The 17,814-nt window shown below is 35.7% G+C and overlaps 5 protein-coding genes across 5 annotated transcripts; 2 read left to right on the forward strand and 3 right to left on the reverse strand.

Moving 5' to 3' along the window:
• Nucleotides 1-1,231: 1,231 nt before the first annotated feature.
• GGPS2 (geranylgeranyl pyrophosphate synthase 2) lies at nucleotides 1,232-2,644 on the reverse strand. The gene has a single exon (XM_023662383.2). It carries the CDS (start codon nucleotides 2,524-2,526, stop codon nucleotides 1,408-1,410), a length of 1,119 nt encoding a protein of 372 aa, XP_023518151.2. The 5' UTR covers nucleotides 2,527-2,644; the 3' UTR covers nucleotides 1,232-1,407.
• Nucleotides 2,645-6,195: 3,551 nt separating this feature from the next.
• On the reverse strand, nucleotides 6,196-7,435 carry LOC111781787 (fatty acid elongase 3-like). The gene has a single exon (XM_023662484.2). It carries the CDS (start codon nucleotides 7,317-7,319, stop codon nucleotides 6,411-6,413), a length of 909 nt encoding a protein of 302 aa, XP_023518252.2. The 5' UTR covers nucleotides 7,320-7,435; the 3' UTR covers nucleotides 6,196-6,410.
• Nucleotides 7,436-9,648: 2,213 nt separating this feature from the next.
• On the forward strand, nucleotides 9,649-10,929 carry LOC111781112 (RING/U-box superfamily protein). The gene is made up of 2 exons (XM_023661551.2): nucleotides 9,649-9,809; nucleotides 10,096-10,929. Exon 2 carries the CDS (start codon nucleotides 10,124-10,126, stop codon nucleotides 10,796-10,798), a length of 675 nt encoding a protein of 224 aa, XP_023517319.1. The 5' UTR covers nucleotides 9,649-9,809; nucleotides 10,096-10,123; the 3' UTR covers nucleotides 10,799-10,929.
• Nucleotides 10,930-13,456: 2,527 nt separating this feature from the next.
• Nucleotides 13,457-14,665, forward strand: LOC111781114 (putative galacturonosyltransferase-like 1). Its single transcript, XM_023661554.2, has one exon. It carries the CDS (start codon nucleotides 13,577-13,579, stop codon nucleotides 14,621-14,623), a length of 1,047 nt encoding a protein of 348 aa, XP_023517322.2. The 5' UTR covers nucleotides 13,457-13,576; the 3' UTR covers nucleotides 14,624-14,665.
• A 102-nt stretch (nucleotides 14,666-14,767) lies between these two features.
• On the reverse strand, nucleotides 14,768-17,054 carry LOC111781113 (serine/threonine receptor-like kinase NFP). The gene has a single exon (XM_023661553.2). The coding sequence runs from the start codon at nucleotides 16,742-16,744 to the stop codon at nucleotides 14,999-15,001; it is 1,746 nt and encodes a 581-aa protein (XP_023517321.2). The 5' UTR covers nucleotides 16,745-17,054; the 3' UTR covers nucleotides 14,768-14,998.
• Between the last annotated feature and the right edge of the window lie 760 nt (nucleotides 17,055-17,814).

Genomic DNA, 17,814 nt, shown 5'->3' on the forward strand with positions numbered 1-17,814 from the left:
TGTCAAAATCTAAACGTGAAAATTGCATCCGACTTTCTTGTAATAATAACAGTAATTTGAATAAGCACAGAGGGGAAAGGGGAGAACGTGACATGTAAAAGGAGAAGAAATCTCACGTTGATATAATATTTGTCACACCAATTTTGATACGTAAGTTAACGGAACTAATTATAGTGTAGCAAGAGTTTAGAAAATTACAAAAGTTACCTTCTCTAGATTGAATGTAGTTATTTACATAAAAACCCTTTAGGTTTTTATACGTTTTCCTCATTGAATTAGATTAAATATGAACAGGATTCAGATTGAATTAGAGAAACACAAATTGATGTCTTGTTTGGTGTCACAGTCGTACTTTTTCAACCGTGCGACGTTGTGATTTTGACACGTTCACAACAAGCATTAAAGGAAAATTCAAATCTCATTCACATTTTTTGTCCGACTTTGTGGATTTATCGAACTTTCGGCGAGGTTTGCCTTCACCAACCGAACACAACTTGTACAAATTTTAAGCTTGTTCGATCACACATACATCACGTGCATGCATGACATGTCCCACCTTGTGGTTGGCTCCCTCCTTAGGGAAAAAAACATTAAAAAAAAAAAAAAAAAAAAAAAATCAATCCATTTACTTGGTAAGGCATTTAACAACTTCCTCTAAATGAAAATTCCAATTTCCAATTAATTTTTTCATAATAAAAAAAGAAAAAAGATTCCATTTAAAAAAAATAATAATTATAATTATTAGCACAAAATTATTCACTGTATCTATTTTTCTTTAATGGTAAGTGTCCTGTAAAGCACTTATTAACCAATCAAATTTAAATACAAGGCTGAAATTTATGGAATGGAAGACATAGAATAAAAATAACTTTTATGGTAGCATTTTCCAAATAATATCTCTAACATAAAATAAATAAATAAAAATTAAAAAAATATCATTATTATTAAAAAAAAAATTAATGTAAACCCTTAAATTTTCATTTGAGTAATGCCTTAAAAAGACCATTTAAAATTAAATATTATTTAAATCAATTTTTAGCTTAAATTTGTTTAAAATTCAATTGCACATATATTTGAGACTTGAGACTGGACCTGTGTCTATACATTTCTAGCTGGTTAAGCTAGCACGGAGTGAATTTGGTTACGTTTATGGGGCGTAACCTTATTGAATGTAATATTACGAATATACCCATCAAATTTTAATATAATATAGTATAAGAATGTGAGGGGAGAAAGGGAAATTTGAGACATTGACATTGATGAAAAGAAAACAATAAAGGTTGAGAAGAAAACAAACATTAATTCACAATATTTTTTTTTTCGTCTCTAAAACAAGACACGCTAAACGACAAATCCACCTCGTTTTTGCAACACTCTGTGTTAAAAGATCTGTTCTTTTTCAACCCCTCAATTTTGCCTATAGGCTATGTAATTCGACAGGGCAATTAACGGCTCCGCCTTCGCCGGATCAAATCCGGCCAGCGCTTCTCCGGCTTCTCTCTTTAGCGTCTCTGCAAATTCCTTTGATTTTTCGATTCCGAGTAATTTTGGATACGTCGCTTTGTCCGCCGCCAGGTCTTTTCCGGCCGTCTTCCCCAATTCCTCCGACGACTTTGTTACATCTAGAATGTCGTCTACCACTTGGAACAGTAATCCGATCTGTCGGGCGAATTTCCTCACCTTCTCCACTTCGGTGTTGCTTCCGCCGCCTAGGATTGCTCCCATGACGGCGGCGGCTTCCAGAAGCGCTGCCGTTTTGTGTACGTGGATGTACTCGAGGAGTTCTAATCCGACGTCGTTAGACCCTTCGGAGTCTATGTCCACCACTTGCCCGGCGACTAACCCTGATGTTCCGGTGGCTTTTGCCAATTCTCCAATTGCTTGGACCACTCTCTCCGGCGATACCCCCGCCTCTGTCGCCACTGCGATGTGCTCAAATGCGAAGGCTAAAAGAGCGTCACCGGCGAGGATGGCTATATCCTCACCAAACATACGGTGGCTCGTCGGCTTTCCACGCCGGAGGTCGTCGTTGTCCATGCATGGAAGATCATCGTGGATTAAAGACATGGTGTGGATCATTTCAGTGGCGCAAGCGGCTGGCATAGCGGCAGAGTCAGAACCACCGACGAGCTCGCAGGCAGCGAGACAGAGCACTGGCCGTACACGCTTCCCGCCGGCGAGGAGAGAGTAACGCATGGCCTCGTGAATCTTCAGTGGGTCCCGCAGGGAAACGGCGTCGTTCAAAGCTTGATTTACCAAATTAGCCTTCTGCACCATGTAGTCTTTGAAACTGAAGACCCCTTTTTGGTCATTTTGTTCAACAACCGGGCGGAGCTCTGTTTCTACTCTGGTTTGCGCCGCCGATATGCGGAGGTTAAAGGAAGGTTTTTGAATGGATTTGGAGGAAAAAGACGACAAGGGGTTCCATGGATGAAGAAAAGAAAAGGATTTTGGATTGAATTTCTGAGAATTGTTGAAAACAAAGTTGCTCTGAATCAAAGGATTCGCGAAACTCACAGAGCTCATCTTTCTTCTTCTTCTTCTTCTTCTTCTTTTCTCTGTACAGAGAGAAACAGAGAGAGTTTGTGAATCAGTGAACACAAAGGGACTTCGCTTTATATAGGAATCTGCAAGAATTCAGATATCATATACCACCAAGTTTATATATATATATATATATATAATATAATTTTTTAATTTTTATTTTTTATTTTTTTGTCGATTACATGTCCAACTTTATTCTATTTTATTATAATAATTATTTTCCAATTATGGTAATGAAATTGATTATTTAAATTCAATGAATGAACTTATTATAAACGACATCTTTATAAATTGCAAGTTTTAAAGGTTAAATATTAAAAAAAAAAAAAAAGTATTATTTTTTAATGGTAAAATTAAATTATTATAAATTTTATTAGATTAAAGTTTATGGCTTAAATTGTTGATTAAAATTGTTAGGTGAAAGAATATATATATATATATATAAGATAAAAATAAAAATTTATGTTTCATTTGATAATGATTTGACTTTTGAAAATTACCTTCTAAACGTTATTTTTATTAATATTATTTACTTTTACCATGTTCTCAAAATCTTTTGAATAAAAAAATTCTTAAAATTTTATTTTTATTTTAAAAATTGGTTAATAATTCATATATTTTTCTTGATAAAAATAAAAACAATAGTAAATAAATAGGAATAAAAAAGTACAATCTTCCAAAAAGAAAAACCAACCATATTATTATACAATATAATAAATTTATTAGATATAAAATAAAAAAATGGAATGATAAAATTATTTAAAATTAAAAAATAATAAAATAAATTAGATTAAATCCTATATATTGGCAATAATTTATAAGTATTCTTTTATTCTAAAGTTTTTTTTTTTAGAAGATTAAAAACAAAATTATTTAATTATATATTTTGTTCCCAGGGAATTGATATTAATTATAAATGATAGCAAGATATTAAAAAATAAATAAAGAAAAAAAGAGACGTAATTATAAATTAAGAAAAGGATAAAAAAGGAAAAAAGAATTAAAATGAAGAAGAGCATCGTTTAGGGTGCCCATGAAAGAGATGCCAAAACGTAAGATTTTGGATTTTATAAACTAATTACCAAAACTGCCATCTGCCATCTCATTTTGGAACCTTTTGGAGATGGCTCCATCTGCCATTTTTCATTAACCCCAAAATACCCCCCATTGCCTTCTTAGCCAATTTTCCTCCCTTTTTCTTTTTTTTTTTTCTTTTAATCAATAAATACAAAATAATTACAAATAAAAGAAATAACTCATTTTTGTAAATAACTTCAATATGTCCCTTTTTGGTCAGACAATTAATAGCCATACCAATTTTCCTTATTTTAATTAAACATTTGGAATTTGGTCAGAGGAATATAATTTTCATCCATAATCAACGTAGCTAATGGGGAGAAATCTCTTCTCACTCTCTCTCGAACCTCATTTACGATGGGTACGTGAATGGTAATGGCAATAGCATTGCAACGATAAAATCGATGGAATCTTTAAGAAAGAAGTGGGTCATGCAATTGTAGGAGCTTACACGTAACCTGAATTTTAAACGAGTCGATATAAACTCGAGAATGCATTTTCTAAATTTTGTTTCGATCTTATCTATATCCATATTATAATGGTGTAGAAACATAAGTAGGAATGAAAATGAGAAGAAAAGCATGGAAAACAAAATTCAATCATGGCTGATATGCGTTTGACTAAATGAATATCAATGTTGATATCAATGTCCAAAGTTTGTTAGTAGTTACGCTTTCAAATGCCTCATGACACACATTTATGATACACATTTATGATAGACATTTATCACGCTTAATTCCTCGTGGTTTTTGCAGCTTTCAAGTCCTACATGTGTGTACACTTGAACTACTTTTAAATGTATTTTTTTTATTATTATTATTTTTAAAATTCAAAAAAATATTTTGAAACTAATAGATAAGTTTTAAAAATTTTGATTTTATTTTTAAAAATTAATATAAAAAATCAAATAGTCTTTTTTTTTTTTTTTTTTTTTTTCTAAAAATGAAAGATAATATAACATTTTGTAGTCTGATGGGCCAAGACAAGTTTGGGCTTTAAAAGAAACATGACCCACAAATCGAAAAAAATGTAAAATAATTTATTTTCCATTTATTTTTCACACAATAATTAGGATGTAATTACTATTAAGCCCTCTTGCATAATATCACATGTAAAGCAAACAAAAATGAAGACAACAATTACTCTGCTGAGTTCTTCCCGAAAAAAGGGAATTACTGCAGTAAAATTTAAAACAAAACATTACCTTTTTACATGATAATTTATCTCGTTACAAGTCAATTGAATTGTTTCATTCTATATAGTTATGGTATGATAAATGCAGCACAAGAGTGACGACTCGATTTTTAACTCATGGGTGTTCGTTCCTTTCTGCTTCTCCCAACTCCTTCACCTACTACAAACATTGAATCATCACGTGGCTGTTAAAGCAGGCCAAGCTTCATACGGGTGTCGAAAAATTCTATCACTAATGAAATGTTGATTCTCGTGACAAAAATTTAAAGCCAGCGGAGAGTAGACAATATTTTAATTATGTAATAAATAATATTACGTATTTTTAATAATTTTTAAAAAAGCCAAGTTTTATGATGGATGTACGCAATTAAATTAGGTTATTAGGTTTGATTTGAGTTGATAACTTAAGGGCTAAGCTTTTTTTTTTTTTTTTCGTGCAAGTTATGTATAAATTTCTTCCATGTAGGTAATAATAATTACTATTTTTAAAAATATTTTAAATTTAAAGGAAATCTGTATTTGGGTGGGAGAGTGATGTTTGATAAAAAAAATATATATACTGATAATATGTATCAATATAAAATCATGAATAAAACAACAATGATATTAATGAATAATTAATGGTAGTGTGGAATTTAATATTAGGAAAGCTACAAATTAAAGTTGAAAAACATGACAATATTTGACTATGATGTTTAATAATTAAAAAAAATACAATTAATTTTAAAATACCTCTCAAATATGGACAAAATGTGACCGATAAATTAAATAAACATATTAAAATATAATTAATATTCATTAATTTGATTTAAATCTAATTTTAGTACTTTTAACCACATAAAAGATCCCTCGCTCATAGGAGAGGAGAAGGATTGAAACATTCTTAGAATGTGTTTTAAAATTGTGAAGCTGACAATAATATATGTAATTGGTCCAAACGAATAATATCTATAAGTAGTAATGAGTTACAAATGGTATCATAGCTAGACACCTGACGGTGCCAATGAAAACCTTGACTCCAAGGAGTGAGTTATGAGATCTCCAAGGAGTGAGTTATGAGATCCCCACCGGTTGAAATGAAGCTTGTGCCAGCAAGGACATTGACTCTGACCCTGAAAGGTGTAAGTAAGGGTGCTAGCAAGGACATTGACCCAGAACTTAAAAGGTGCCAACAAGGGTGCCAGCAAAAGACATTGACCCTGACCTTAAAAGGTGCCAACAAGAATGCTAGCAAGGACATTGACCCTGAAAGGTACCAGGAAGGACATTGACCCTGATAGCGAGCGAGCAAGGACATTGACCTTGATAGCGAGTAGAGTGGTGAGTTGTGAGATCCCATATCGGGTTCACAAGCATGTCAAGATGGTGGAATCCGAGATAGGAGAAAATTGGAATAAATTTATTGATGATCATTAAAATTTGAATGCCTACTACTGAGGTGTCTCCTAAACATTACACATTTTTCCCCAGCCATAAATTTCTACCGTTACACAATATATGTGAATTTGTATTTAATATACATTCATATATTTACCTCTTTACAAAACCAAAACCAAAACCAAAACCAAATTCATGATTTTCTTCCCAAAATTCCTTCATTGATTCTTCTCTTTCAAATTCTCAGCCTCCAAATTCCCAGAACAGGGCTGCTGTTTCATGATCTTCACACAACTCTTCGTCTTCCCCACATGAATTTTGAGATAGAAATTCAAGAACAGCAGCAAAATGGCTCCATTCAACACCGAATTGAAACCCCAAGCTCCGATTCCATTGCACCCCCCTTTCATAAAATGCAGCATCAACACACCCACATGGCACGCCAGATTGCAACCCAACAACGCAATTTGACAGTTCATAACAAAAGGGAAACACGCCCTTCGCAATCCGATCGCCGTCCAAAATCTGTACCCGTAAACCACTGCGTATAGGAGCGATGTCGAGAGAATCGCCAGAACCTGAAAAGACTGTGAAAATTCAAGCCAGAGGAACGACATAAACGTTGAAATCGAGTGGTTGAAGAGCTGGAAGAAGGAGAGCTCGCGGCGGCGAAGAATGGTGAAAATGGTACGGAACATATGGAAGAATCGAGACAAATAGTAGATGTAGGACCAGAAGAAAACGCGGCCGGAAGGGCGAGTGCCTAGAGGGAAACAGAGGAGCCATTGGAGGGGAGTTTTGGAGCGCCGCCAGAACCACCGTGTGTCGCGGATCTCAGCAGCGGAGGAGAGGAGGATACCTGCGGAGATTAGAGTGGAGATGAGGGCCATGGAGAGACAATGAATGGCCGGAATGGGGCCGAGAGGTACGGGGCGGCCGGGACGGAGGAGGAGGCTGAGGAAGAGATGGATGGCGATGGAGAAGGCGAGGTAAAAGACGATAGAGGAAAAGAGGAAGGACCAAGTGGAACCCCATGAATGGGTATGGCTCCACCGGAATCCGACGATCGAGGGGTGCTCGGAGAGCCAGTAGGTTAAATCGGTGATCGGCATGATTCCGGCCTTCATCGCCGTCGACGTTGAGAGAGAACGATCAGACGGCGGAGCGTGGGATTTACGTGAAAATCATGGGGAAGCCATGGAAATGGCGAAATCGGAGAGAACTTTGAGGGGAAAAAGGGGAAAGGGAGTCTGTTCGTGAGATGTAGAAATTTTGGGCCATTTTTTAGCGGAAACGTGTGGGTCTAAATGGAAATACCTTTTTTTATTTCCCCTTTTTTTTATTTTTCCTTTTAACCTTCCACACGTGTAAACCTCTCTCACACGTGCTTCCTTATCTCCCCTTTTATTCACCTTACTCCCATAGATTTAATTATGATATTACCAAATTAGACACCACGTGGACGTGGAATTTTAGAACGGAGAATTTCGCACGTGAATCTCGTGAGAATTTATAATTTTTATTTTTAGAGGAAAAAAAATCAATTTTTATTTGACTAATTACACTTTTTGTTATGCTTTTACGTAAATATTTTAATCAAATAGACCATATTTTAAATATTCTTCTGACTTTTATCATAAGAATTATGCAATAATTTGGTTTTATTCTTTTAAATAATGTGTTTAAAACGATAAAAAATAATATTTGATTCTCAAATTATATATAAATTAGGTCGCGCATTTAACCAATTTAACACAATAAAAATGACAGAGAACAATTTTTTAGGTATGACTAAACTATGTGTATTAAATAACAAAATTAATAATCTAAGGCATGAATAAACTTAAGTATTAAATTAAAATATTTCAAAGCATTGAAACATAATTAATTAAAGGAATTATTCATTAATTATAGGTTCAGCCATCTCACTCTTATGAGTTTGTTCATTTTTATTTTTTTATAATTTTAAACAAAATTAATTCATCTCTAACCTTCCCTACTTCATACTTTTTAATTTTTAATAGATGATTTAATTTCTCATTTTATTTCTGGTATATGGTTATTGGTAAATTTATTAATTAGCAATGTAGCAAACTGACTTTTAATTATTTCAATGGAATGAACGGACAATTAATTAATAAGACGAATTTATTATTGACTACATTATTTAAGAATTACAATCCAAAATTGACACCTAATAATTCTGGCATTTTCTTGCTACTAGGGTGTACATTCAACCCGGATCAACCCAACCCGAACTGTAAGGGTGGGGTTGGGTTGGATTAGTTTTTCGAGTTTGTTTGGATTCATTTTTTAAAACCCGAACTGATTCGGTTCGGTTTCGGGTTCATAGGACAAAACTTGACTGGAGCCAAATAAAAATCTATAAAATATACTAAGAAGTTTATATTAACGATGTGTTTGCGAGTTACTTTGTCTTAACTTAAAACACTATACCTTTAATAAAAAAAATTAGTTTCAATTTATTTTTGTTTTATAAATTTGAGATATTTAATTCTAAATTCTAAATGTATTTATTATCTATTTGTTATTGATTCAATTTGTTTGTTTATTTTTATTTTTTGGAATAATTATATATTGATTTGTGTTTGTTTGTGAACTTTTTAATTATCTTTTATCTAATTATAAATTATTGATAAATATATTTTTTTTAACCTGAACTCAACCCATGTTGGGTTGGGTTGGGTTGGATTGAGTTGTGAAAAAATTTCGGGTTGGGTTGGGTTACCAATCTAACCACGCCCGTAAAAAAAAAATTTCACTTTCATTTTTGGTAGAAAACAGAAAGTCACTAACAAGATTATTCCAAACAAAACATCAACTTATAATTAGTTATTTGGTTGAGTGACTGAAAAGAGACGTGCTTACTACTATTGATATAAGAAATAACCTTTGCTTCTTTTAAAATATTTTAATCGATCATATTTTCATGATAACTCTCATTCGAATGAAGTATCGATTTATTTTGAGATGGCAAATAAATTAATATTAAAACTCGAACCATTAGAATCCAATTATAATGTAAGAAAAAAACATAAAATATTTGAATGTTTAAAAAAGAATAAAAAAGATTAGGAGTATTTTTGCATGTTTATCCATCCAATCATTTAAATGCAATTAAGATTGGTTGAAACGTGTCCAATAATGTTAAATTCAATGTTCCTAAGCTGTCTTTCATCCTATTTTTATATTTCCTATGTTCATATAGGCTTGCCACCATTTTAATGTCCACCATCCTTTCTTTAATGCCTTTGAAAATTGTGTTATTTTAAATTAATAATAAAAGCCTTGAAATTTGTGTTTTAAAATTAAATTTATTTTCTTTAGGGATAGTAAAAGATGAAATAAATAGGAGCCGTCGGATTGGGGGATCCCAAACGCAGCGTTTCGTCGTAATGAATTAATGAATTAAATAATAATTAAAAAAAACCCACAAAAATAAGGCTCTTCTACACCTTTCTTTAATGTTTAAGTCGGTAGAGCTCCGATTTCAGAAGATTCTGTCGATCGGCAACACCAATATCGATTTTCTTCTTCTTCCACGTTGCTCTGCTACGCTTCTTCTTTCCACAATTTCTGAGTTCGATTCTCTCAAGGTCGATCGGACACTCTTTTTCTCTTCGTTTTCATCTATTTGCGTTGAATTTTAGCTGTTTTTCTTGTTCAATCTCTGTGTTTCTTGTTTTTTTTTTTTCCCTTTAGCATCCGTGTTGGGTTGGGATTTGAGAATTGAGGGTTTCTTTTCGTCTATTCTTTGCGTGGTTTGGATCATCTTCACCTGATTTGTTTGTTGGTTTTGATGATTTTGATCTTGATGCTACGGTATGGAGTTGTTGAATCTGATTCTGATTTTGTTTCGTTTGGAATCAATGGTGGTTATAGCTGCTGATATTTAGGGCGGTAAATTAGAATGGCGAGCGAATTTGGAGAATCAACAAGCGTGCCAAATCAAAACCCCTCTTCGTCCAGTAACAATGATATTGGCGATTTCGAATGCAATATTTGTTTCGAGTTAGCTCAAGATCCAATTATCACTCTCTGTGGCCATCTCTTTTGCTGGCCTTGTCTGTATAGATGGTTGCATTATCACTCACAATGTCAAGAATGTCCTGTTTGTAAGGCTCTTATTGAGCAGGAGAAGTTGATTCCTCTTTATGGTAGGGGAAAGGTACCATCTGACCCGAGATTGAAGAGATATTCTGGTATGGATGTTCCGAGTCGCCCTGCTGGTCAAAGGCCTCAAACAGCACCTCCCCCTGTTGCTAATGACTTTGCAAACTATGGGTTTGGATTCACTGGTGGCTTTATGCCAATGTCAACAGCAAGGATTGGCAACTTCACCTTGGCGACTGCTTTTGGTGGTCTGATCCCATCTTTATTCAATATCCAGTTTCATGGATTTCCTGATGCTACAGTTTATGGGACTACTTCTGGTTACCCCCCCTATGCATTCAACACATTCCATGGGGGTCATGGCCACCATTTTCAGCAACCGACGAGTCAAGGTCAGCATGCTGATAATGTACTGAAAAACCTCCTTTTACTCGTTGGTGTCTTTGTGATTCTTGCCTTGCTTTGGTGGTAGAATGATCTTTCATTTTGGTTGAAATAGCACAAGTGTAGAGATTTCATTTAGTGCTTATGAAGTAGATTTGCTAATATACATATGTGCATGCTTGATCTTACTTTCTGTGAGGTTCCCGTTTGTTCTTGTTATTGATATCCCAAATGACTTCTGGATGTTTCTTCCTTTCCCACGAACCAGCCCATATTCATCCCTTGCCACAGGAAATTTCCTTACCTCAACAGTAATAAAGTTCAGCTGTAATTTTTTTGATCCAGTGATTACTGATCTTCTCAGTCAAATTTTCTATCTTCATATGATTGTGTAATGCATCTCAACATCAAAGTTACTTCTTTTTTTCTTTTTTTCTTTTTTTTTTTGGGTTTGGGAAATTTTGCTCACAAAAACTATTGAAACTTCTTTACTTCCAAGTTCTTTTGGCTACCTGGTAACATTAATATGCATGGCCGTTCCTTTAACTGGATTCTGGTTGGAAGGATGTGCTTATTGATGGTTTGTTGCCCCGTTCGTGTAACAGTCGAAGCCTACCACTAACAAATATTGTCCTCTTTGGACTTTTCCTTCTGGGCTTTCCCTCGAAATTTTAAAATGTGTGTATTAGGGAGAAGTTTCCCACCCTTGTAAGGAAGGAATGCTTTGTTCCCTTTCTTATCCGACGTAGGATCTCACAAATTGTCTCTCTTTCATTATCAACCAACGTGGGATCTCTCAAATGATCTCTCTTTCATTAGGGTTCGTTTAATCATTTTTTTGTTGTTAGATTTGAGCTAAAACTTGGCTATTGTGTCTAGAATTTACCCATTTGAAACTTGAGTTATAGTTCCAAATCAGAATTGGAAATGAATGAACTCATAGAACATAGTTACTTCCGGTGTTCGTTCAGCCCATCATAGAACATAGTTTCTTCTGGGCTCTGCTCACATATTCGACTGAGAAACTGTTCACTGGGCGCTGGACTTTGTTTTATACTCTTTTGAAGCACTTGGACTAAAAGTACTCCACTAGTATGTGTTCTTTCACAAAACACTTCTATGTTACTCTTAGGCATAATGATTTTGATGGAGAAGTGCTTTTGAGTATTAGGGTGGAGTTGAGAAGTTACTCGTTCTTGCAGTCCTCTCCGCTTGCGACGTGTTAAGAAAATTATACAAAAAAAAAAAAAAAAAAGCATTTTCTTTACTTTAAATGTTATTTGATCGAGAGGTTAAAAGTTTGATTATGTGACAATTGCATTCTTGTAGCGGGATAAGATTGTACGACACTTGTTCTAACTTGGCGAACAAGTCAGGTGTGTGAAATTTGGACTTTGCGGACAATGTTAGCATATGCTTGAGCCTCGGGTTATGTTTGAGAGAAATAATTTAGAAAACGTGAGCGCAAATAAATAATGACGACAGTTTTGTTAGCATATAACTCGAGTAGTAAGATTTGACAATTAGTCACATTCCCTTAGTTCATTTTGGGGCATTTTAGCTTCGACATATGTAGACATGATTTTGGTGGTCATAGTTAGGACCGGAATAAAAAACTTTTATTTGTTTTTTTTTTAATCTTTTCTTATGTATAATTATTGACACCTAGCTTTCAACATCGAGTAATTAATAAGTAAAACAAATAAATTATTAGGAATTAAAATATATTAAAGTAATTTAAAAGAACTTGAAATTGGTAAAGAATGATTGAAGAATCCAGATGGTTTGAGTTGAAAAATGCACACATTCGATAATAATACATTACCAAAAATAGCCTCCTAAAGTGATGTTTGTTGGTAATAAATTGAAATTATTGAACCAAGTAATGCCTAGTGAACCCTACCCTTTTTGTCATTTTATTTTTTAAAAATAAAAAATCACTTTCCATTTATTATTATAATTATTTTATACGCAACCTATTACCTCTTTATTTCAAAACTTAATTATCCAAACAATTTAATTAAAACGAAAATCTGGCTAAGAAAATGGCTAAAATAACATATCAACAATAATTAAAATGAAGGTGGGACCCACGAGAAATCCACGTGTCAAACAGCGGTAAAGAGTTATTAGTAGTGAAACAGAGAAGATGGGCCCCACAAAATATGACGTGGCCGTTTTTTTTTTTTTGTCAAACACAAATGAAAAGACCATTCGAAATTACCCATCTTTCCGCTACCCTCAATTCAAAATTCCCCAAACCGTAAAATGTTTATTTATTAAATTAATTATTTAACATATTTTTTAAAATATTAAATATTGACATTTTTATGAAATAAGACTCGATATTTGTAACTTAAACTCGAGTTGATTTCACTTATACGACATCAACCCATTTATAACAAATATTCTTTTAGCTATGTATAGAGGTGGTGAATTATATGACCAAGTTGACACGTTTAAACTGAAGTGAAGTAGTAACATGATCAAATTGACCTGTTTAACAAAGGTGACACGGGTCACCTGATTGAGCTAACCTATTGAAATTGAAGTAGCAAGTCACGTGATTGAATTGAGCTATACTAGTCGGCCTAACCTATAAGAAAGATATTCAAGTCATTGTGGTAAACACGGTTCAAAGTTGTGTACGATGAACGAGAATTATTATAATTTTTATGGGGTTATTTTGATGATTTTATTGTATAATTAAAGGAAATGAAAATGTATAATTAATTTAATGAAAAGGAGGAACATGGCTCTGTCCTCTCTTTAGCATTCATTTATGTCTCTTTTTCCCTCTTCGCTTTCTTAATCATAATTTTATAGAAAATAAATCTCCATTTTTTCTCTGTTCTCCTCCGGCGACATGCCTCGCCCTCCACCGCCGTCTACATATCACCGGTGTACCTACCTCCTCCTCCTCTTTGCTCTCTCTTCCGCCGCCGCCGCCGCCGCCTTGAAGTTCAAAGAAGCGCCTGAATTCTACAACTCCCCCACTTGCACCTCCATTGATCCTCACTCTGATGACGACCTCTGCTCCGATCAGGCCGTCCATGTGGCGATGACCCTCGACGCCGCCTATCTCCGGGGCTCAATGGCGGCGATTCTCTCTGTTCTTCAACATTCCTCTTGCCCACAGAACATCTTCTTCCATTTCGTCTCCTCTGCTTCCACCGACACCGCCGCTCTCCGATTGACTATCGCTACTTCTTTCCCTTACCTCAAATTCCATGTCTACCCATTTGATGTCGCCGCCGTCGCCGGATTAATATCCACTTCAATCCGCTCCGCCCTCGATTCTCCACTCAATTACGCTCGCAATTACTTGGCTTTGCTGATTCCCCACTGTGTCCAACGCGTCGTTTATTTGGACTCCGATTTGATCCTCGTCGATGATATTGCCAAACTCGCCGCTACCCCACTTGGGGAAACCACCGTCCTCGCCGCGCCGGAGTATTGCAACGCCAATTTCACCTCCTATTTCACCCCCACTTTCTGGTCCAACCCCTCTCTGTCCCTCACCTTCGCCGGAAGAAACGCCTGTTACATCAACACTGGGGTTATGGTCATTGATCTCCAACGCTGGCGCGACGGCGATTACACCGCCAAGATCATTGAATGGATGGAGCTCCAGAAACGAATTCGGATCTACGAACTCGGCTCTCTCCCACCGTTCCTCCTCGTTTTTGCCGGCTTCATTGCCCCAGTCGACCACCGATGGAACCAACATGGCCTCGGCGGCGACAATTTCCGAGGACTCTGCAGGAATCTGCACCCTGGTCCGGTGAGTCTCTTGCATTGGAGTGGAAAAGGGAAACCATGGGTTCGTCTCGATTCGAACCGGCCTTGTCCACTTGATGTTCTTTGGGCTCCTTATGATCTCTTACGCACACCCTTTGCTCTTGAATCCTAGTTTTCCAGAAATATATGCCAGAAAACAGGGGAATTACATTTCTTCATTGTTCATAAGTTATTTCTACAAATTTTTGGTTTAATCTGTAAAATGTAAGAAGAACATAGATTAGAGGAGATTTAAGGATACATATCCCTCAATCATGTCCATAAACAGAGATTATTTTGCATATGAAGTACGTCAAATACAGAGAAAGCCTAAGAACAGAGCTTTCATTATTGTAACAGCTAAAATGAAATGGGATTTGGCTGTAAAGTTGTTCTAATGATTTAATACTCATAATAAGCGAAAAGGATATCAGATCGAGCTTAAATAATTGCAGTTCGTTTCATTAAATTCATGAGATTATGTAATGATATTTACAGTTCGAATCTCTCAACGAGCTCTAATAACGCCATGGCTACCGGCGATTTCATCCGCCTCCAAAAGAGAAACCCATGTTTTTTCTGCCTTTTCAATGGGAGATTCAGCAAGAACACAGAGATTGAAGACGATTTCCGCCATTGTTGGCCTGGACAAAGGTTCTTCTTGTGTACAAGCCCTCGCCATTAGAGCCAAGCTCAAAGCTCCTTCAATTGGGTAAAAGCTCTGTAATTTTGGGTCCATCCAATCTCTTAACTTCTCTTCTCTGCTCTGTTCTTGTTCTAAAACCTCCCTTATCTCTTCACATAACTTCACTTCTTTTCTCCCAGAAAGCAGCTCCAAAATCACAACCCCAAAAGCGAAAATATCAACTTTTGTGGATAGAGGACCAGTGGCAGGCCTGGCCTTGGCTAGATTTGAAATCTTTGCTCTGAATCTCGAGTCAAGAAGGATGCAACCCGTTTTGATATCTCTATGAACTATGCTTGGCTGAGTGTGATCGTGCATATACTGCAACCCGTTAGCCACATCCAAAGCTATGTTCAGCCGTTGGCTCCATGTGAGATGGAAGCTTACAGAGCCTAAAGAAACTGGAGATGGCGAATGAAGCCATTTATCCAACGACCCATTTTCAGCAAATTCATAAACTAAGTAAAAATTATCCTCATAATCTGAAGAGAATCCCACCAGTTTCACTAAACTTATATGATTAACCTTCTGCAGAATCATTAGCTCTTCCTTTGAATCCTGTTTCGCTTCCTTTACCACTGAGATTTCTCCATTGATTTCGGCTCTGTATAATGATTTCCCAATCTTAAACCCCTCGTTGAAGTTCATTGTCGCCTCTGTTATCACTTCAAATTCGTAAAAAATCGGCCTTCCCAAGTAGTCGGAAACCACCGGAGGAAGAACCTGCAGCTGCCTGCTCTGTTTTGTCATCTTCTTTTTTGTGAGCTTAGAGATTCCAAAAATGGAAATTTCCCAGATGGGTAGTGTTTTTTTCTTGTGGATTAACCAAATATAAACCCCCAACAAAGATCCCAACAGGAAACTAATCCCCAAAGCCACAATTATGATCACAAGGTGTTTGATATTTTTCCTCTGAGGCCAAGACTGAGAAAACAGAGGAAGTTTCGAAACAGGGACATAAATGGGCTTTCCAACGGCGAAATCCGTCACGTTTATTGCTTCTTCTGAGACATTAAAAATGGCACTAACACGAGAAACCTCATCCTTGGGTTGCCATACATAAGTAATAAGATATTGAATCCCCTGTTTTATGTATCTCTCAGAAGGGCACTTACAAAGCAGAGGAAAAACCACCTCTGCCCCCACCTGCAATTTCGTTGGATTTAGATTTGGGTTCATTTTCTGCACCATGTTCCAAGCGCAGAGATTCTCAAACGTGGTGGTCGAGACGTGGAAAAAGGTGTCATCTTTCTTGATTTTGTAGGTAACATTGTGGAAGAAGCCATTTTCAGAGCAGTGACAGTCCACAGGCACCAGTAGAAGCTGCCCATCAAACAATGGAGCTGTATCAGATCCCAAGTTACTTGCTTTGGCAATCTTCAAAGCACTGACTCCAAACAAGCTCGATATGCTCACGAGATCCAAAAACTCTGGAGATTTTGCGAAGTACGAGACGTAAGTGCTACAAGAACGTGGAGAATCGACAGGACATGGAAAGGCTGCGCTGTCGGCGCCGCCATGAATGGCGAAAAAGCAAGCAAGAAGAAGCATGAACTCTGCAAGAAGCATTGCTTGAAGCTCTGAGAATCTGAAAGAAGTATTGAATGTGTGATAGAACTGAGTTTGGATTTGGAGTAAATGATTAATATTTTTATGGGCAGGTATGATCGTTGCATCACAATGTTTGAATAATTCAACCAAAAAGGTATTGAAAGCAACGATTTTGTGTAGTAGTTTAATGTTGTTTTAAGACGGCTGGATGGGTTTGATAGCTTGTTTTGATTAAATTAAGGTAGCGAAGTTTAATGAAACGGTGATGTAAGAGCTAAAGCGATGGGAGGGAGTGGGATTAAGTTTAAAGATAAATGTATGATTAGAAAGAGGAATTAAGTACTAATTTGTGTGTTTATGCCTATTAAATAAACTCGTAAAATTCTATTCATGTTGCCATTACCGGTAAAAGATTCAGTAGGGAGGTCTGCATACAATTCAAATGTCGAACAAACATGTTTTTGCAATGGAGGTGTAATAGCTCAAGTCCACCACTAGTAGATATTATCCACGATTTTAGAATTGTGAGGTTGACCACGATACGTAACGGGCCAAAGCGGACAATACGTGTTACAAATGGTATAAAAGCTAGTCACATACTAGGAGAGGCGTTTTAAAAATCTTAAGCGAAAGGAAAAGTCCAAATAGGACAATATATAATAGTGGTGGACTTGAGCTGTTACAAACAAGATTTCACGGTTTGAAATGAAAATTTTTCGCTCGAATTTAATAAGTTTATTGGTTTTAGGAAAAGCATAACCATGCATTATCGTTTTTCTTGCAATTGGAGACTAAACTTTCATCGTAAAAAAACGCTTACCATTGAAGTAAAACGGAAGCTTGTTGGAGATTGTTGTCCTTATCGTTGTTAAAAAGCAAAAGCTTGTCGTTCTTTGTTATCTTTGCTTCGTTCAAGCATGGAAGCCTATCGTACCCGTTGGAGACTCGTGAAAGTACATAAAAATTGAGTATTCGAGGATTATTCTATTCGAATGAAAATTTGAGATTATAAAATTTTAAACAGTTTAGAAAATATTACTATATACTTTTTATTTTCTTTATCTAATTTTTCAAATTTACATTAAAAA

This window comes from Cucurbita pepo, chromosome 19 (genome assembly GCF_057944985.1).
Source record: "Cucurbita pepo subsp. pepo isolate OVF chromosome 19, ASM5794498v1, whole genome shotgun sequence".
NCBI classification, from domain to species: domain Eukaryota; kingdom Viridiplantae; phylum Streptophyta; class Magnoliopsida; order Cucurbitales; family Cucurbitaceae; genus Cucurbita; species Cucurbita pepo.